This window comes from Balaenoptera borealis (genome assembly GCF_965194805.1).
Source record: "Balaenoptera borealis genome assembly, chromosome: 11".
Taxonomy (NCBI): Eukaryota; Metazoa; Chordata; class Mammalia; order Artiodactyla; family Balaenopteridae; genus Balaenoptera; species Balaenoptera borealis.
The window spans coordinates 38,749,045-38,768,925 of NC_138868.1; the positions used below are offsets into that span (position 1 = coordinate 38,749,045).

Genomic DNA, 19,881 nt, shown 5'->3' on the forward strand with positions numbered 1-19,881 from the left:
TTGGACTGTTTACATTATACCATAGACAAAATTAACTAAAAATGGATCAAAGGCCTAAATGTAAGACCCAAAACTATAAAACTCTTACAAGAAAAGAGAGGGAACGCTTCATGACATTGGATTTGGCAATGATTTTTGGATGTGACACCAAAAGCACAGGCAACAAAAGTAAAAACAGATAAACTGAACTACATTAAAATTTAAAACTTCTGTGCATCAAAGGACACAACAACAGAGCGAGAAGGAAACCCAAGGAGTGGGTGAAAATATTTGAAAATCATTTACCTGATAAGCAGTTAACATTTAGAATATAAAAAGTACTCCTACAACTCAAAAACAAAAAACAACCCAATTTTAAAATGGGCAAAAGGACTTCCCTGGTGGTGCAGTGGTTCAGAATCTGCCTGCCAATGCAGGGGACACAGATTCGATCCCTGGTCCAAGAAGATCCCACATTCTGCGGAGCAACCAAGCCCGTGTGCCATAACTACTGAGCCAGCGCTCTAGAGCCTGCAAGCCACAACTACTGAGCCCGTGTGCTGTAATTACTGAAGTCCACGCACCTAGGGCCCGTGCTCTGCAACAAGAGAAGCCACCGCAATGAGAAGCCCGTGCACCACAATGAGAAGCCCACACACCACAATGAAGAGCAGCCCCCGCTCGCCACAACTAGAGAAAGCCTGCACGCAGCAATGAAGACCCAGTGTAGCCAAAAATAAATAAATAAATAATAATAAAAAAGAAAAATAAAAATGGGCAAAAGATTTGAAACATACATTTCTCCAAAGCTATACAAATGGCCAACAAGCACATGAAAAGATATTCTGGAAATAGAAAGGAAAATTAAAGGACTTCCATTGTTATTTTATCAAATTTGGTACTTTTTATTTTATAATGAGAATGTAATGCTTATATAATTTAAAAAAATTTTTTAAAGTATAAGCCATTGGGAAATATGATTTTCACCCATTACTCTTCAAGGAAGGCAAAGTGCTGAATCACTCTAACAGAAAATGTTATACTATTAACAAAATAATATAATCAGTGTGTCTCCTAGGAATAAATTTAAATAGTCTGGCAATGCCTAACAGATGGTAAACTCCAAATAAATGTTTCTTAAATTGTGTAAAAATCAGATGATACTTATTTGCTCCAAGGGATTAACCCTGCAACCTGCACTCATCATCATCTACAAGACCTATAAGTGCTTACTTATTTTCAGCCACAGTACAGGCTTATCACTTACCTTCAATAAGATACAAATAGCACAAGCCATGCCTACAGCACCAGTTCCAACAATGGTGATCTTACTCTGGGAGACTTCATCTTCCTCAATTAGATTCTCAATAAGCTGCTCCTTGACAGTTGACATTTTGAGAACCTGATAGGGATAATGCAATTTCAGTGGAATCAAAGTCCCTGAATTAATCACTCTCATACCTACCGATGTACTAACCACACTGAACATCTAAGGAACTACCTCTTGAGTCTGCAGAATTTTGGAGCCAGGAGTAGGGAGAAGTCAAAAAAAAAAATTCCTGTCGAGGGGTGGAACACGGACCAGTCTATCTATCCGTATTAGGGATTGGGGAACCAACAGGTTTTTAAAGGTTCTCCCTGCCCCCAGCCACCATTTTCGCTACAGTCCCAGTCACTCACAAATGCTTAGCGTGGCGCAACACTACAGACAGCCCGAATGCGCAACGCACGGCCGTTACGTTGCTTTTTAAAATTACAGCAGGAAAAAAAAGACTGCCAAGTCCGTTGAGGCGTGAAACCCAGCGACAGTTACTCCCTGAACCGTTACGCAAGCACGCTCCCACGCATGGCTCTCCTCCGTCAGCACGCAAGCTCCGCCCCCCGGCCTGCCCAGGCGCAGGCGCATTGGCTCAGGCTTGGCCTCTGGCCTGAGGGGGTTCCGTGGCCGCCAGTGGTTATGTTCTCTTAATACCGGTAGGTGGAATTCTAGACGGTCTTGAAGAGTGTGCAAGAGAGGGATGTTGGTGTGTTTCATTTCCTTAAGCCGGCCTAGGCTTCGGACTGATTTTAGGGCGAAGCTTTTTGGAGGCCAGACTACCACGTGGTGGGCAAGGGGCCAGGCTCAAAGCCGTCGTGGGAGAGAACTCTCCTGGGAGCGCCCCATAATCTCCAGCGGATCAGCTAAAACCAGCATCCTGAGGACAGTGCTTCTAAATCTGAATTGATAGTAGCTAGTGGAGGCGAGATTGAAGATGGGCAGCTATCTTGGGACATATGTGGCAGAGCTCAAGGCCTGAACCGACCTAACTTACCTGTCTATGAGAGGGCATGCTGAAGGGACCTGGGCGCCGAGGACGAAAAGGGATTTAAGGAAAGAGCAGACTTAGGAATGATCAGCCTGAGTTTCAGAAACAAACTTTTCAGTGCACTTACATGCCCTTGTCCGAGCATTTATTTGCAGGAATTTTAAAAATTATGACTAAGTTCTATAACTTAAGGACTGAGTGGTGAAATAGTTCGAATTTCTCTTGAGAGAAGAGGGTAGTAATGAAAAGGAAAGGCCATGTCTAGTTTTCTAAGGGTGATTTTAATTTATGCCAAGGATTTATTTATAACTCACAGAAGGGGACACAACCTCCTCTGTCATCTTTTGTCATCACTTGCATTTGAATCCTTTCCAGAATCTAAAGGATAATCTATTTTCTGTATCAAAGCCAGTAGTTTGTTTTTAATGTGGGTTAGATCATGCAGTGAGGCTGCTTAAAACCCTTCAATGGCTTTCCATTACACTTAACCAGTTTATTTATTTATTTAAATTTATTATTTATTTATTATTTATTTTTGGCCGTGTTGGGTCTTCGTTTCTGTGTGAGGGCTTTCTCTAGTTGCGGCAAGCGGGGGCCACTCTTCATCGTGATGCGCAGCCCTCTCACTATCGCGGCCTCTCTTGTTGCGGAGCACAGGCTCCAGACGTGCAGGCTCAGTAGTTGTGGCTTACGGGCCTAGTTGCTCCATGGCATGTGGGATCTTCCCAGACCAGGGCTCGAACCTGTGTCCCCTGCATTGGCAGGCAGATTCTCAACCACTGCGCCACCAGGGAAGACCACTTAACCAGTTTTTACCACAACCTAAGAGACATTCAAGACTTGGCCACTTTCTGTCCCTCCAACTTCATCTCAAGACACCACACTTCCCTCCAGCTTTTGGACAGCTTTTTCCTGTTCCATATATCTGGACAGTTCTTCCCCAGCCCCTCTCAAAGTTGATTCCTCACTTTCAGTTTCGAACATAAATGGCACCTCCTCTAGCTTTCCTTGACTAATGTCTCAATTACCATCAGCTCCCTACATCTCTCCTGTTTCTCTTATGGCTCTTTTCACAACCTACTACCAGCCCCAAGCAAGGGGTTCACAGGAGTGGCAGTGACTGTTGGTCCTGTACGTACTACCACTTGCTTGTGTGCTTCCTTCCACAGCAGCTCCTGGCCTTTGTACCTCATTTACCACAGGGCTGTGAGGGAGACACAGCTGACCTGCATGACCTCCAGATTCAAGCTCTACACTTGCCTCAGGCCAAAAGAGGGGTAATTTTAGTAGTGACCAAACTCCTGCTCTAGGTGAAGAAAGAGGCTCTTCATTCATACCTGCCCAAGGCACATGTTCTGAACGTCCCCTTTGCTTCCTCCACTAACTGGCAACTTGTGTGAGATGAGTCTAAGTCCTGCTTAATCCACTTCCCAAGGTTATTAAGACTAAAATGAGATCATATAACAGTAAAAACAATCAGGGCTCCTAGCAGAGTTGGCCTACCCTTGCCTGGCGCAGGAAGGTGCAAGGTGAACATGGAACACATAATGTACCAGAAAGTAAGGAAGCTTTGTAAGATTAAATCTGAAAATTCATGAAAGATTAGTTTAATAAATCTGTTAAGCATTTTTTGTCATGTTGATACTGGCTAATTTATTGTATGAAATAATATGAAGTAAGGGTAAATACTTTTTTTTTTAAAGACTGAAGATGCATCAAAGTCTACAAAACGCTATAGGAATAATTGCACATCTCTTTGGGGGTAATTAAAAAGTTCTTAGATAGTGGTAATAGCTGCACAACTATATGAATCCACAGAATTGTACTCTTTAAAAGGGTGAATTTTGTGCTATGTAAATTATATCTTAAGGCTGTTATTTTTTTCAAATACTATAGGAAAGCAAATCCTATTATAACAGCTAATTGTCAAGCCTATGTAGGTTAGTCTTGTCCTTCTACATTTGAGACACATTAAAAAAAACAAAAACAAAAACATAATTCTTTCCCTTATCTAGCTCTCAAGAAGGAAACTTTGGAAAAAATATCCTGGAGGAGTGATGACCATAAAGTTGTTCTAGTTAACCTCTATAAGTATGGTTTTTAGGCCTGGAGAAGGTCACAGTTATAGAAATATTTTGAGGGAAATCTAAAGAAAATTTTTGAGTAGACAGCCACCAGGACTATTTGGTTTAAAATTGTTAAGTACCATTATGTTACTGCCTCCAGAGAGTAAAGGTTCTTAAAAATTTCTGTCCCCCTGTAGTGGCCAAGTACCACTGCTTATGTTCAGTTGGCAAATAATGTTTTTTACATTCATGTATAGAATGTTACCTGTGTGAACTGTAGGGTACAAGTTATGATTAGCACTATAATCAAGTTATCTCATAATACTTTGGGCCTTAGTATATTAAAACAATTGATTACAATGGAAATGGTAACAAAACAGCTAGTTAATCTAGTCACACCCTTAATATATTAATTCTTATTAAAGTCTGGTCATTAGAAACAGTACCCCTTAAAAAAATCATCATAGTGTTGCCCAAGAATAACCTAATGGCTCCCATTAATGTAATTAACAAATAACAGCTTTATCACTTTTTATCTTAATAAATTAGCAGAGTAGTCACTGTTCAAGGTTTATTTATTGTTTTAGTTGGTATAACAGATAGTTGGCTGCATTATTTATGTTGATTTTTCCTTTTTATATTACATGGCAATGTATACTATTCTGATACATATAGTACATAAGATTCTTTAGAACAAGACATAACAATGTCTTGTTATGCACAAGACATGCAACACTGGATTTATAATCAATCCCAGAATGTGATTAATTGGAGAAAAAAAAGTTGGACTAGGCATCTTGGCTAAAGGAACCAGAAGTTCTATAACACAGAGTTAAATACACATCTGGTTTGAAGGGCAACTGCAGCATCTGCAACATTGTCAGTGGTACCTCTTGAGGAAGTAGAACTATTTTACACGAACCAATTTAGGACCACACAAGATAAGTGCCATGCAGCATCAGGATACAGCTGCAGGGTTTTACGAACCATTCCTATTGCTAATGTTAGGAAATTGATGTTTTTCCTAGGTTGTCTTAACATTACTGCTTTAGTCACAGACCAGATATAAAGGACAATATGCACAACCTCCAACTAAAATCCTTTTGTAGCCTAGACAGTGAAGTGGTATGATATTAGACTTTAAAACTGCAGCTCCTTCTGGATCCCCCAAAGTGTATCTGCACTCTTCTTCAAACAGGCCTGTTCCTCAGGAGTCAGAGTCACTTTCACAACATCTGAGATTCCATTCTGTCCCAAGATGCAAGGAACACTAAGGAAGACATCCTCTTTTATTCCATAGAAACCCTGAGGACGAAATGAAAAATATTTTACGTTTTTTCTATGCATTCTGGGATCTCCCAAGAATTTCATTCTTTACAATTATGAAGCTTACTTAATACAACTTGATAAGTAGAAATTCCTTTCCAGATTTTCAGTTAGGATGTAATGAACAGTGTAAAAGAAAGTCATTAACATAGCAGCAAGATTTCCATTCTAAAAGAAAATCTAAATTATTGCCATTATCCATCGTACTTTGCAATTTTTTTTGGCTGCCCCGCGAGACTCGCGGGATGTTAGTTCCCCGACCAGGGATCAAACCTGGGCCCTCAGCAGTGAGAGCATGGAGTCCCAACCATTGGACTGCCAGGGAATTCCCCGTTTTTATTGTATAACACTTTGGTAACTCTAACTTGAGTGTGTTTTCTGGTTTTCCCAAAGGAAAAAATTTGTTTTATAGTCTTCCACCCATCTCAACAAAATTGAGTAGAGTTTTTCAGTCAACAAGTTATCAAGTATCTATGTGCTGAACACAGTGTTGGTGGACATTAATCCTGAAGCTCAACCATGTCTTTTCAGAAAAGAAAGTTGCAGGTGCATTAATTTATTTCACTTAAATCAACGATTGAGGACTTAACATTAATCTAATTGCTTTCTCAGAAGTTTTTTTTTCTTTTAAAGAACAGGAAATAATGGCATTCAAGTAAAACCTATTACTACATAGACCTACCTTAATCATGGTGGAAATCGGATGCACCCGCCTAAGGTTCTTCATTATACTTTCTGCCAAATCTGCCACAGATAGTCCAATGGCCCAGGATGTGTAGCCTTTCAGTTTGATCACCTCATAAGCACTGTAGGGTAGGGAAGTGTAGGGAAGGACAGGGAAGGGTAGGGAAAAGTAGGGTGGGAGGAACAAAGAAAAACAAAGCTTTCACTGAACATATGCTTTATAATAAATAATTTTTATAGTAAATAATACTATATACATAATATAGTAAAGTTGCATTATATACCTAAGTATAACCTTTGCACATGTATGCCAGGATATTATGTATGGGTATGTTCACAACAGTATTGCTGGTAATAGCAAAAACCTGGCAACATGCCCAATGCTCTCCAAAAGGAGAATGGATAAACTGTGGTATACTCATACAATGGAATATCACATAGCTGTGAAAACAAATAACTACAGCCACATGCGACAAAATGGATGATTCTTATAAATGCAATACTGAATTTAAAAATGCAAATCCAAGAAGATTACATATAGCATGCTTGACTTGGGATTATCTCAAGAGTGTGTATGTTGGGGGGAGGGGTACACAGGGATCAGTGGGAGGAGCACAGAATTCACTCATTTCCAAGCACCAGCAGACTACTAACTCCAACTCAACAAACGCTACAGTTAGTTGACAGCGACTGTCAACGCTTCTTGGGTGGGATGATGGGTTAACAGGTTTTAACTAAACAAATAGAAAAAAGAGGGCCTTGCCTACACCCATCATGATTCATTCTCCAATTCCATAAACTTGAGATCCACACATGGCTACCTTATTTAAAGTAGATAATGCCACTAAGTTGAAAGTTTCCCTATTTGAACAATTTCTAACAGTTAATAATTATTTTCATTTTTTTGTACCATTATGAATATATACCTTGCTTAAAATTTTATAATCATCTGAATAAATAAGAAGCTAGCTGTGTTTCTATTCAGAGACTATTATAAGTTTTTTTAAATGAATTAATTAATTTATTTTTTGCTGTGTTGGGTCTTCGTTGCTGCACACGGGCTTTCTCTTGTTGAGGCAAGCGGGGGCTACTCTTCATTGCAGTGCTCGGGCTTCTCATTGCAGTGGCTTCTCTTGTTGCGGAGCATGGGCTCTAGGCCCGTGGGCTTCAGTAGTTGTGGCATGCAGGCTCAGTAGTTGTGGTGCACAGGCTTAGTTGCTCTGCAGAATGTGGGATCTTCCCGGACCAGGGCTCGAACCCTATGTCCCCTGCGTTGGCAGGCGGATTCTTAACCACTGTACCACCAGGGAAGTCCCTATATAAGATTTTTAAATTCTTATTCCTAACTAAATGAATCATATGCTTTTGAAGTAAAGACTGAATCTCAAATAGGGTAGACTTAATCTAACTTGATTTATCTTAGTTTACGTTACAAATACAGGAAGATTTATCATACTCTAAATGAGTAACCAAATGCAAATGCTATTAGACTTTTAATCTTTTTTTTTTTTTTTTTTTTTTAGGGGGGCCACACCATACGGCTTGCAGGATCTTAGTTCCCTGACCAGGGACTGAACCCACATCTGCAGCAGTGAAAGTGCAGAGTCCTAACCACTGGACCTCCAGGGAATTCCCCAAACTTTTAATCTTTTAAATAAAAATAATAAGTTTCAACCTTCTGTGTTACAAATTATGAGATCTATTACCTGTCAACCACCTGTTTGTGAACTGCTTTCCACTGTTCCTTATCTGCATCAGTGCCTAATTCAGGGTGCAGATTCTTCAGGGAGACACCAGCAACATTCATTCCACTCCATACAGGCACTAAAAGAAATAGTACAGAATTTATTTATTCCCATGCACCAGCCAGCAGACTAGTAATTCTGACCCATTCTTCTAAAATTGTCTTTTCTTATCTAAGGAGGATTATCTCCTTTTGGTAGGTGGTCAAGACTACCAATACTCTTTTAGATTTTCATTGATTAGATTATGTAAAGCTAAGAATTTTCACTATATTCTAATCTGTTTTCCTAACTTATAGAGATACTATGAGATCATAAGAGGAATTTTCTTGGCATAAGGAACTGAGAACTCTGCACAAATTATAACATCTCTCAACTGTGATAATAATAGATTTCTTTCTCATACACTCCACTTGGATTGGCTTACCTTTTCAGGGACAAGCAGTTTGAGTCCAAACAGCTGTGATATTAAATGAAGTATCCTAAGCACTATCATCTTATTTAATATGTGTCCATTATAATAAATAAATTTCATTCCCCATCCCGTATACCAAAAAATGTCATACAAAATGGCTAAAATCTTAGCAATTCTTAGCATATAATTATACCAAAAGATAAGATTTCTGGAAACCATCTACCCTAATGAATGGATATCTGATTTAGGCTCTGATTTAGTAACGATACTCCTGTCGATTTTTTTACACAATTTCTTGAAAACAATAAGAGAAAATAAGTTATGCTTACCACTAGAGTCTCCATGCTCCCCAAGGATCCATCCATGACAGCTTAATGGGTGAACTCCCAGCCTTTCCCCCATGAGGTAACGGAACCGGGCTGAATCCAAATTGCAACCGCTTCCAATAACACGGTTTTTGGGAAAGCCGCTTATCTTCCAAGCCACATAGGTCAAGATATCCACTGTGAAGAAAATATTTAGGCACAGATACTATGTGAATCATTAGATAAGGACTGACTACTCAGGATACATGGCTCTGTATACATCTTGATATTGATCATGACCAGTCAATATTTTTGTTAATATTTTTAAGCCTCTATGCTGTGTATAATATAGCAAATACATTAAGTATTCAAGAAGTGTAGTTTAATGAAAATAAGTTGTGCATCAATAACACATTATTGGGACTTCACTGGTGGTGCAGTGGTTGAGAATCTGCCTGCCAGTGCAGGGGACATGGGTTCAAGCCCTGGTCCCGGAAGATCCCACATGCTGCGGAACAACGAAGCCCGTGTGCCACAACTACCGAGCCGGCGCTCTAGAGCCCACGAGCCACAACTACTGAGCCTGCAAGCCACAACTACTGAAGCCCATGCACCTAGAGCCCACGCTCCGCAACAAGAGAAGCCACCGCAATGAGAAGCCTGTGCACCGCAATGAAGAGTAGCCCCCGCTCGCCTCAACTAGAGAAAGCCCGTGCACAGCAACAAAGACCCAACGCAGCCAAAAATAAACAAATTTTAAAAAATAAATAACACATTATTCATAAACTTATCCCTTATCCAAGATCTTCTTAGGCAAGTAACAAATTGTAAAGTGCAGACTACATTAAAGGCATTGTATCTCTTTTAATGTTTTAAACTTAACTGTTTTACAAACACAAACTCACTCTGAGAAAAATGAAAAATATGAGAAATATATATACAGATTATGATATATATTGATACTATCAGTTTTACTCTAGCTCATCTATCTTTATGCCATTAAAAGTCTCACCTGGATTGGAAACAACAAGCAACTTGCAGTTTGGGCTGTATTTTACAACATTAGGAATGATGAATTTAAAGATGTTCACATTACGCTGGACCAAATTAAGACGGCTTTCTCCCTCTTGCTGACGTGCTCCAGCTGTGATAATAACCAGCCTGGAGTTTGCTGTCACATTATAGTCTAGACAAAAGAGAAACAATAACCAGATTAAGGCCTTTAAGAAAACTCCAGCAAAAGTTTGTCCCATTAACTTTTTTAATGGACAGTTTTATCAGTGTTTTGCATATGTGGCATATAAATGCCCAGACTCCTCCTTTACTTTTTGGAGTTTTATCACTGTGGCCACTTACATGGAAGAAGAATACATCAACACCTTCCTTGTATTCTGGTTTTAGTTATGTGGTTGGCTTTATATAACTATGATTGGGGGGAGCTGAAAGAAATAAAATTTATTTCATACTCATATCAAATGAGACACATCCCCCAATTTTTTGCCACCTGAGGTCAATGCTCACACTCTTCCACACTCCTATTTCTACTTAACTACTTAATTGTGGTCATACCAGCTCAGGGATAGGCTCTTTTTTTTTTTTTTTTTTTTTTTTAAGCAGGGGGGCAACTGTACACTTATCAAGCATGTCTTGCTTCTATATACCCTATGGCACAGTGTGGTTAACCCTGGGTTGAAGATAATGAAGGGAGTCACCTATCAGATAAATGGTCAATGATTTTCAAGTGTCAAAACAGACTCTATTTGGGCCTATGTCTGTTTCCTGGCTGGTAATTGTAAAGTGTGATAGGGTTAAGCCAAGAATATCTGCTGAACAGACTCATTTACCCTAGTCTCAACCTTGTATTAGTGTATGAAACGAAGCAGTGGAAGTAAGTATATTTAAATATTTGAAGCAATGTGGTAAAATATGGACCTATGAAGCTTTGCTAATTACATTCTAATTCAGATGCTTTCCACATCATGGACGAACTGGATTTCCATTTAAAACCATTTGCTGGAAATTCAAACATTGATATCCATAGGTACCAATGCAAAATTGTTCAAAGGCTCTCTTATCCTGTATAAAAAAGAAATCTCTGAAGAGCTAGGATTTTCAAGCCTGATAAAGAATTAAGTCTAGCATAGAGTGTAATACAAACATGTTGAAATCAACCTTTGCCAGAGACGATTTTTGGTGTTTTAAGGAAAAGGCTGCCATGTTGGAGATCCATCATCTCTCCCTTCAGTTTGTCTTCTATGACATCAACAAGAGCAATTTCATCTGCCAAGTCCTAAAAGACAAAAAATTTTCAGTTCAATGGAAAATTGCTATTTCCAAACTTTTAGAAGGGCATGCAAGATTTCTATATTTCTGGAATAGGAGAGTTCAGCTACTTTATTAACTATTTTCAGGACATACCTCAAAGTAGAGGCAGGCCTCAATTTAAGAGCTGACTCCCAGATGACCTATACATAGGAAAAAGCACTGACCCTCTCTCCAACCCTCTCTCCTCATTGGAGCAACCTCTGCAGGAGGTCCACCACTACTGTACAGAAGCAGAACACTGGATTGGCAGTGACTAACAACCAATTATATAAAACTGCTCTATTTAGTCTCTCAAATTCAGTTTTACACATTGATTTTAGGTTGTTAGCCATTAAATAGATGATATTGATTAGTATTAAGACTTTAAAAAGTGATATTCTGGATTATTCCCTGGTTACATGTTTTCCATATATTAACCAACACTAACAGTTTTATTACATAAAGACAGATTTGTGCATTACAAAATGTTGGTGAAAAATATCCTTTCAGATGAACCTATAAAAGTTCACAGGTGCATCTCAGACAAGGAGCACCAGCAACAGCTTTAATACAAATGGAATGAGGACTATTATAACCAAAGAGGTATACTAGCTGAGCTGCAGATCTACCCCTAATCATCTACAGTATAATGAGTGGTCTGGCAGTTACTCTTAGCCACACCTGAGTTAGGGGGCATCACAGGTGTTTCATAGGCTTGGGAAAAATAAATGACATCAATTTCTGAACCAATGGGGAAAGAATAAGAGTTGGTATACTATGTGGTCTACGAACATATAGAGCAACCTGTGTAGTTACAAGACCTTTGCATAGCTCATTTCTGCCTTCAGTCCCTTCTCATTTCAATCCTTTTCTGTTCAGAATCCAGAATTCATCATTTCACTCTCTTATTAGGAACTCCAAACCCGAACTTAAAATATTTTAATATGTAAGCTGCCTCAATTTCTTTTTCATATAAACCAGGTTTGAGTGCTGTAAAAAGTACTTTTTTTCCCATATTTTTAAAATGAATTAATTTATGTATTTTTGGCTGTGTTGGGTTTTCGTTGCTGCGTGCGCACTTCCTTTAGTTGCGGCGAAGGGGGGCTACTCTTCATTGTGGTGTGCGTGTTTCTCACTGCGGTGGCTTCCCTTGTTCTGGAGCACGGGCTCTAGAGAGCAGGCTCAACAGTTGTGGCGCACGGGGTTAGTTGCTCCGCAGCATGTGGGATCTTCCCGGACCAGGGCTCAAACCCGTGTCCCCTGCATGGGCAGGTGGATTCTTAACCACTGTGCCACCAGGGAAGTCCCCAAAAGTACTTTTTATTTATTCACAAGTTCTCTTTTTCTAATTAAATTTTAGCTCCATAATTGGTACCAAAACTGCTATCTAAGGAGGGGGGCAGAGGGGATTAACATGGGTGGAAGACTTCCCACATTCAGTTTAATTTTTACCACGTATATATATCAATTTCAATTCCAAAATTACTTTTAAATAATTTTAGCTTGTTTAAAGGCATGGACTCTACTTTTTCATTTGTAGGCAACTAATGCAGGTTAATAAAGTACAGTGAATTTAAGAAACTGGGTCTCCAGCCTAAAAACCTTTAGTTTTTGTAGTTTAGATACTCTTTTGGTATAGCATCATGTTTTACAAGTTTGTTTCACATAAAGTTCTTTGAATGAGTGCATGAACCTAAATATGTGTATATACAATGTGATAATGCAATTCTTGGAGAGTGAGTGGAGGATGGATGGAGTTAAGGTATCCTTGGCTTCCAGAGTGAAAGGCTCTCACTTACCTTCATTAAGACACTGATGGCACAGGCCATGCCAACAGCACCAACACCAACCACTGTAATCTTATTCTGGGGGGCATGTTCTTCCTTAAGAAGATTCTGAATCAGCTGATCCTTGAGAGTTGCCATATTGGACTTAAAACCGAAAGGAATCTATAAGGGGAAAAACACGCAGTCACTGCATCCTCTTTAAATTAACAATTATTAACCAAAAGGTGTTCTGAAAAAGCTTCTTTTGCTTCCTTTTGGGGTAGCTGCCACTAAAAATCACAAGAGATGACTAAAAAGGGAGAGGGAAAAAACTTAAAGGCAGACAAAGGAGAATTGAAAGGCCTAATGCCAGGATCTGGTCTGACTAGGATCTTGGTGTAAACGTCCTCACCTTGGCGTGGAAAAATAATATTGACGTTTGGGTGTAAGTATAGCCTCCTGAGGGCTCACTCATCTTGACTTGTTAACTCCAAATGGAGCTGGCCTTTCCTCAAACAAGATCACTGTGAGCCGCCCGCCCAACTCTACTCCCGTTACCAGGACTCCTGCCAAGCCCCTCCAGGACCACAGGTACGTGAGTAAACCGCCTTTGACGGCCTCACCGCGTTGCCCAGAGCCAGGGTGAGCTCTGCTCATGCGCAATCCCTCGTTTTCTTCTCCCTCACCCCAACCCCCGCCCCCGAAGAAGCGGCGGAGCCCGCGGATTTTACGCCCCGCCCAGACCCGGAAGATTAGCAGCTGCCCCTCCCCCACCAACCTACCCATTCAGTATCCCTGCGCGCAAGCGCATTTCAGAGTGCTAGTGGCCGCCGGCTACCGAGAGGTGGGCCCTAGACCAGACAGCACAGCGGATGCTTGCGAGGCCCCGCCCGTGAGCGGACGTGACCAGAAACTATTCTGCTCTCTGGGTCAGAGTGAGCTCAGAATCAGACTTTAGACTAAACTAGCGCTCCAAAGCACACACGAACAACGTGAAGCCCGGCTGGCAGCCTCCCTGGCCTGGCGCGCTGCCAGAGCCAGATTTTAAATCGTGATATTAGGAACCCGGGACTGTTAACCAACCCACAGGGAGGCACCTCGTGTGGCTTCTGCCGTGATCTTCGTTGCAAAGGCGTGAGGCCCGGTATGCGGAAATTCTGTTACTACAGGAAGTGCAACAATAGCTGCAGAGGCCTGAAGCCTGGAGCCCTAAAGTTAATAAATACTTGGTGGAACCCTCGATTTCCAGAGCCGGGGACGGGGGCTTCGACTCTTTTAATCCAAACCTGCACTGCATTCACTGGGGAGACTGTCGTAGATTGCATCCCGAAAGCACCACGTCTAATCTTGACACTGCCCCAAAGGGCAAAAATATCCGAGAGGAATTCCAGGCAGGCAGCCCAGAGTCACCAAGCTGGAAACGAGTCTCTCCTTACAAATCACTGCTATTTCTAGACAGCCTTGTAAGGTTTCTAGCAGCCTGACAGGGGGAAGGGAGTTCTTTCAGCAGACATCTGGTTTCACCAAAACCTAAGCTCTGGGCTGCAGCGCTCCCTTCAATGTGGGGATACGGGTGCGCGTGAAGCCCTGAAGAAAGAGGGTCTACGCCCCAACTCTGCCAGCCACTCACTGTGACCTTAGAGATGCCCCAACCAGTCTTAGGTCCTCCCATTCGTCAGAAGGAGGGGAAGGTACCGGATTATCCTCCTCTCATTACATTGTCTGAGAGGCGGGAGAGCTGGTACCCTTTCGGCTTCATATTTGCATGCACCATGTCTAGCATAGCGCCCTATACATCGTTAGCTGCTTAACACATGTAACTTGCACAAAGAGCACCCTTTTAATCTGCAGGCAGCGGCTGCCCCCAAGAAGCCCACCTCTCGAGATTCCGAGGGTTAAAATGCAACCCGAGCGGCACCCAGCGCCTTTCCGGCTTCCAGAAAGCCGCCCCAGACTGCTGAGGCTTTTTCGGTTGCATGGGCTCCCGGAACCCGACTTCGAGTTCTGTGCAGTTTGCTCGTTTCGAGCCCGGAGGTATGCCCTCACCCCCACCCTTCAGACCTGTAGTCTCCTGGTCCTTCCTGCATCCACCCAGGCCTTCGACCCCAGGTTAGGTGCGGCCACCTTCTTGGTTCCCCAGCCCGGCCAAAGGCCACTGTGCCCACTTAGAGCCAAAGCAGGGTGCGGCCGGGCCCACAGCCCATTTGGGGCATGAGCCACCGCCCAGGTCTCAGGACTTTGCCTCTGGGAAGCAGCGCCCACCCCTCCCGTGAGCAGGCAGCGCGGGGCCAGCTTAGCCCCAAGCAGTCGCTCTTCCCCTCGGGCGCAGTGCGCGCCGGGCCCGACCGTACCGGGAGTGCACGTCGGACGGGCGGGCGTCGGCGGGAAGCGGCGCTGGACCCGGAATTGGCGGCAGCTGCTCGGGTACTCCGACTGGGGAGCGGGAGGGGCCTTAAATAGAACCGCGAGGCTGACGTCAGGGGGGAGCCGGGCGGACGTGCGGGAACCCACGTGTGGGTTGGGCTGGAGGCGGGCTCCGGGCGGGGCGGTAGAGAAGCCCCGGCGGCGCGCGCATCCTGAGGACCCGCAGGCTGACCGACCCACGTGCGCCGAGACATCTAAAGGGCTGTCCAGAGCCACGCTACCTCTGCACAAAAGTCCGGGCCAGAGTCATAAGCCGCGGTCAAGCCGACCTTCAATTTCCTCTTCCATAAAATGTGAAAGTTACTCTCAAGGAAGGCTCGATCTGAATTTTTGCCGCTGTTGCCCAGTGCCCAAAACAGCTTCTACCACGTCATAGACACTCGACAAATATTTGTTGAAAGAAAGAAAATGCCTAGCACACCGTCAGTCTGCTTACCTAAGTCGAGCGATTTCCAAAACTTGACCCTGCTTGTCCCCCTACTGCTAAACCTTCCAAGTCCCACAATTCAAAAGTAAAGCCTCAGCCTCTCTGGTCGGCACTCCCTACTGCCCCACCGGCCCAGCACCTTGTGTCCCAGCCACGCCCAAGAACAGTCTGGGTTTTTTTTGTGTTTTGTTTTCAGCATATCACGTTAATTTTACCTCCAGGCCTTTGCTCACACTGGTTCCCGGGCGGCCTTCCTCCTCCACCTCTTCCAGCTGTACCCATCTTCTGCTACTCCCCCCACTCGCCTCCCACATACACTTACAGTGTCGGTATCTCCCTCCTCTCTGCTTCCACCACACAAGTCTATACATCCTTCAAACCTGTTGCCTTCGAGGTGTGTCGGGCTCCGCTCTCCCACCTGCGGGTGAGTCTCTTAAGGGCATGGGTGAGTCTATTTCCTCCCTGCACCTGGGGCAGCAATTTAGCCGCCAGCTCTGAGAAAGATCCCTAATCATGGCTTCCTCGGTTTTGAAGGGAAAACTCTAACCTCATCTTCAGAAAAACAGGGCATCTCTCTAGCACATCCTAACCGTTTTCCCGCCCCTCCAGGAGGCCCGGAGGAGCCCAGGAGGCCAGGAGGTTTGGGGAGGACCTAGGCTGTCTCCCCAAACACACAGCTGGAGGGGCTGAGGGCCAGCCACAGGTTCTCCAGGGTTCCTTGGGGCAGGGAGGACTGCAACAGTGTCTGTGGTTCCTCAGTCTTTGCAACAATGTCCTCATTCAGTCAGGGCTGGGCCCCTGGCTTCCTATTAATGCAACCGCAGCTGTCCGGAGGAGGAAGGCAGAGCATGGAGAGCAGACGTTAGGCTGGGGAGACAGGTAGGAACCTTCACCAGGAGGGCTCTGGGACAACCTCTGAAGATAATCTAGGCAGAAAGTTTGCAGTCCCCTAAATTAAGGCACCTAACAACAGCTCACTCCAAGCACAGCTTCCCTCTTCATGTAGAACAGGAGCTTCAATTTAACTCTACAAATATGAATCAAACAAGTACCATTTACTCAGCACCTCCTGTGTGTCAGGCAGCAAGCTAGGCAATCCCCATACTCATCTTCATTTTAATTCTTTGGAGCAGGCATAATTATCCCCATTTTTCAGATAAGAAAACTGAAGCTCAAAGAGATTACTGACTTTGCCAAGGTCCTACAGCTAATAATTGATTTCAGCTGGTACTTTAACCCAGGCTGATGACTCCAAAGCCTGTGATTTTTCTTCTGTATAGGATGTTGTCCCTCCCCCACCCCTTACCCCCCAATTCCACAAAGGTCAAGAAATTATATAGGGGCCCAAGCCAGTCCCAGGCTCAGTTTTCAGTGAGAGGCAGTGGGTGGCAGTGGGTGTCTCTGCCTGTCTGCTCGAGCTGAGACGTTCGTCTCTGCATCCTCAGACTGGACTTACACCATTGGCACTCTTGCTTCTCAGGCCTTTGGCTCGGGCTGGAATATATACCACCTGCTTTCCTGGGTCTCCAGCTTGCAGACAGCAGATCGTGGGACTTCTCAGCCTCCATAATCGCATGGGCCAATTCTTTCTAACAAGTCTCATTTTAGATATATTTTTCCTTTCTCTGGAGAACCCTGAGTAATACAGGATCCTGACTAGTGCAGTGCAAACAGAAGGATTTCTGTATAAAAGTCAAAGCCAAGGGTGGGGCAGGAAACTGTTTCAGAAGGCAGAACAGACTTCTCACCCTGACCAAGTGGTTTTTTGCTTTTTTTTGGGGGGTGGCCTCTTTAAAAGGGAAAATCTCACAGAGAGGTGGTTTGACCAGGGGACTGGCTGGCCTCAGAGAATGGGTGCTACTCAACATCCAACATAAGATTTTCCTAAAGTGACCAAGGCCAGAGAATGGTGTCTACCCAAAGCAGTCATTCCTTTATCCAGTAAGTACTTATTATCTTCCTTCTCAAGAACATTCAATGGCTCCTCAGTCAGTGACCTCCAGGATAAAATTCAAATTCCTTGGAAAGGCACACTAGGCTTTCTATTATCCAGTGCCCACATCCCTCTCTGGCATTATCTCCTATTTTCCTTCATGCCAGTCCCAAGGGTACTGACCACGTTCCCCAAATATGCCACCCACTTCCACCTGGGCGGTTCCTTCAACCCACATGATCCCCTTCGCACCATCCCTACCCACCCACGCCCCACACCTCCATAGATCAAATGCTGTTCCTTGGGCTTTATATTAAGTTAGTTCTTATTGCTGTGCATCTCTTTCTCTCGGTAGACTGTAAGCTCCTAATGGACAGAAACTTTCTCATTCATCTCCACATCACCAGCATTTATTTGTTTAATAAATGTATTTTGAATTATGTGCCTGCTGTATAAAGGGCACCATTCTAGGTGCTAGGGATACGAAAATGAATAAGACAAATTTATAAGCCTTCAAAGCTTTCTCCACCATTTAGTGGAGAAAACCAACAACATCCCCCTCTATACTTAAAGTGCAAGATAGAATGTAAACCAACACAAAAGATGTAGAAAATATTGCTCTAGTATTCAGAGGAGAGAGAGGTCCTTTGGCCAGGGATACCGGTGAAGGATTCTTGGAAGAGGTGGGATCTGAGCTCAGCCTAGAAAAAGACTTCAATTAATGAAGATCAGGTGTTGAGAAAGCAGAGAACAAATGCCTGGAGACAGGAAATTCGAGGTATGTCTGGTGAATCTTTAGCTTTAAATGCCAGGCTGAGAAATTTGGGGGTTTGGCTTTTTGGTTTTTGGTGGTCAGTGGAAGTCACTGAAGTTTTGGGGAAATGGGAGAGATAGGGTGAAAGCAAGGTGGTTGAAAGGTGATGGTTGAGGGTCCTGAGTAAGGACATTGTTACACAGCAGAAAGCTTCAGAACACACACAGCTCCAACTACCTCTGCACAAAACATATTCTTCTCTGACACACCCTACACGTCCCCATGGCACCTCTGAACACTTGCTGACAGCCTGACATTTTTTCACCTTTTCCACAGTTGCAAAGCTGATGGCTTTCCTAAGGTGCAGGGTCCAAGATGCAGATAGCCTCTTCCATCTCCATCCCTGATAGGCCAGGGCCTGCTGCGTATGTGCCAAAGCAGAGGCTCCTCTCTCTGGGAAGAGAGCAGGTGCCTGCCCCTGGGAGACTGCTTCATGTCATCCCCCCAGTCGCATCTTCTTCTCGCATGATGGGAGGGGAAGCTGAAGACTCCAGCCCAACTCCTCAAGTTCTCCTGGGTGCCATCTCTTCTGCTATCCTGACGTCTCCCTGCCCCCAACTCCTTCTTCTCCCCTCCTCCAAGCTGGCTCATCCTCAGGCACTAGATGCTGCCTCTGTTTCCCTTTTTGGTTTAGACTGTCATTCCCTCCAGAGTTCACTCCTCACATGATCCCCTAACAATCCCCTTAGAAACTCTAAATTCCCTTTGCTGTATACTGAATGTTTGTGTCCCGCCAAAATTTATATGTTGAAACCTAATTCCCAATAGAATAGTATAATATTTAGAGGTGGGGCTGTTAGGAGGTGATTAGGTCATGAAGGTGGAGACTTCACGAATGGGGTTGGTGCCCTTATAAAAGAGACCCTAGAGAGAGCCCTTGTGCCTTCTGCCATGTGAAGACACAGGAAAAAGACTGCCATCTATGAACTTGGAAACTGCCAGCATCTTGGTCTTGGACTCCCAAGCCTCCAGAACCATGAGAAGTAAATTTCTGTTGTTTGTAAGCCACCCAGTCTATGGTATTTTGTTATAGCAGCCTGAACGGACTAAGGCATTACCCTTCCAGCCGCTTTCTACCCCAGGAAAGAGAGAAGACCTGTGTCCTTTTCTCTCCATCCTTCCCTGGCAGGGAGTTAGGCCTCAATCTTTCCATCCCATTGACGGGTTCCAAGGCAAAGACTGCCACCAGGATATAAGTGGCTCCCAAACTGAGGCCTTCCAAAATCAGTGCTGCAGAGGGAGTCCCAGGGCCTCTCCAAGCCAGACAATTCCCAGTGTAACAGAAGATGTCCCTTATCTAATCACAGCAGGGGAGGACTGTGGGAAGCTGCGACAGCCTTTCCCTCTGACAGGTTGGGTGGCAAGGACAGTGACAGTGGTGGCTTGGCAA

At 43.6% G+C, this 19,881-nt stretch overlaps 2 protein-coding genes across 2 annotated transcripts in view; both read right to left on the reverse strand.

Moving 5' to 3' along the window:
- The window catches only part of LOC309606016 (L-lactate dehydrogenase C chain), a 59,194-nt gene extending 54,428 nt beyond the window's left edge, over positions 1-4,766 (reverse strand). The window contains exon 1 of the mRNA XM_082342542.1: positions 1,247-4,766. Within this exon, the coding sequence (XP_082198668.1) occupies positions 1,247-1,468 (222 nt within the window). The 5' untranslated portion in view covers positions 1,469-4,766. The remainder of the gene's footprint in view (positions 1-1,246) is intronic.
- A 142-nt stretch (positions 4,767-4,908) lies between these two features.
- Positions 4,909-15,384, reverse strand: LOC309605981 (L-lactate dehydrogenase A chain). Its single transcript, XM_082342482.1, has 8 exons — positions 15,245-15,384; positions 12,927-13,076; positions 10,996-11,113; positions 9,836-10,009; positions 8,848-9,021; positions 8,068-8,185; positions 6,360-6,483; positions 4,909-5,656 (listed from the first exon to the last, which is right to left on the reverse strand). The coding sequence occupies exons 2-8, from the start codon at positions 13,050-13,052 to the stop codon at positions 5,492-5,494; spliced, it is 999 nt and encodes a 332-aa protein (XP_082198608.1). The 5' UTR covers positions 13,053-13,076; positions 15,245-15,384; the 3' UTR covers positions 4,909-5,491.
- Between the last annotated feature and the right edge of the window lie 4,497 nt (positions 15,385-19,881).

Bases quoted from the DNA above. Each gene is read 5' to 3' on its own strand.
- LOC309605981 (XM_082342482.1), bottom strand. From the start codon at position 13,052: ATGGCAACTCTCAAGGATCAGCTGATTCAGAATCTTCTTAAGGAAGAA. The intron at 9,022-9,835 runs GTGAGACTTTTA...TTTTCTTCACAG, and splicing joins GCTTGTTGTTTCCAATCCAG to TGGATATCTTGACCTATGTG. The intron at 5,657-6,359 runs GTAGGTCTATGT...TTTCGTCCTCAG, and splicing joins CGATTTCCACCATGATTAAG to GGTTTCTATGGAATAAAAGA.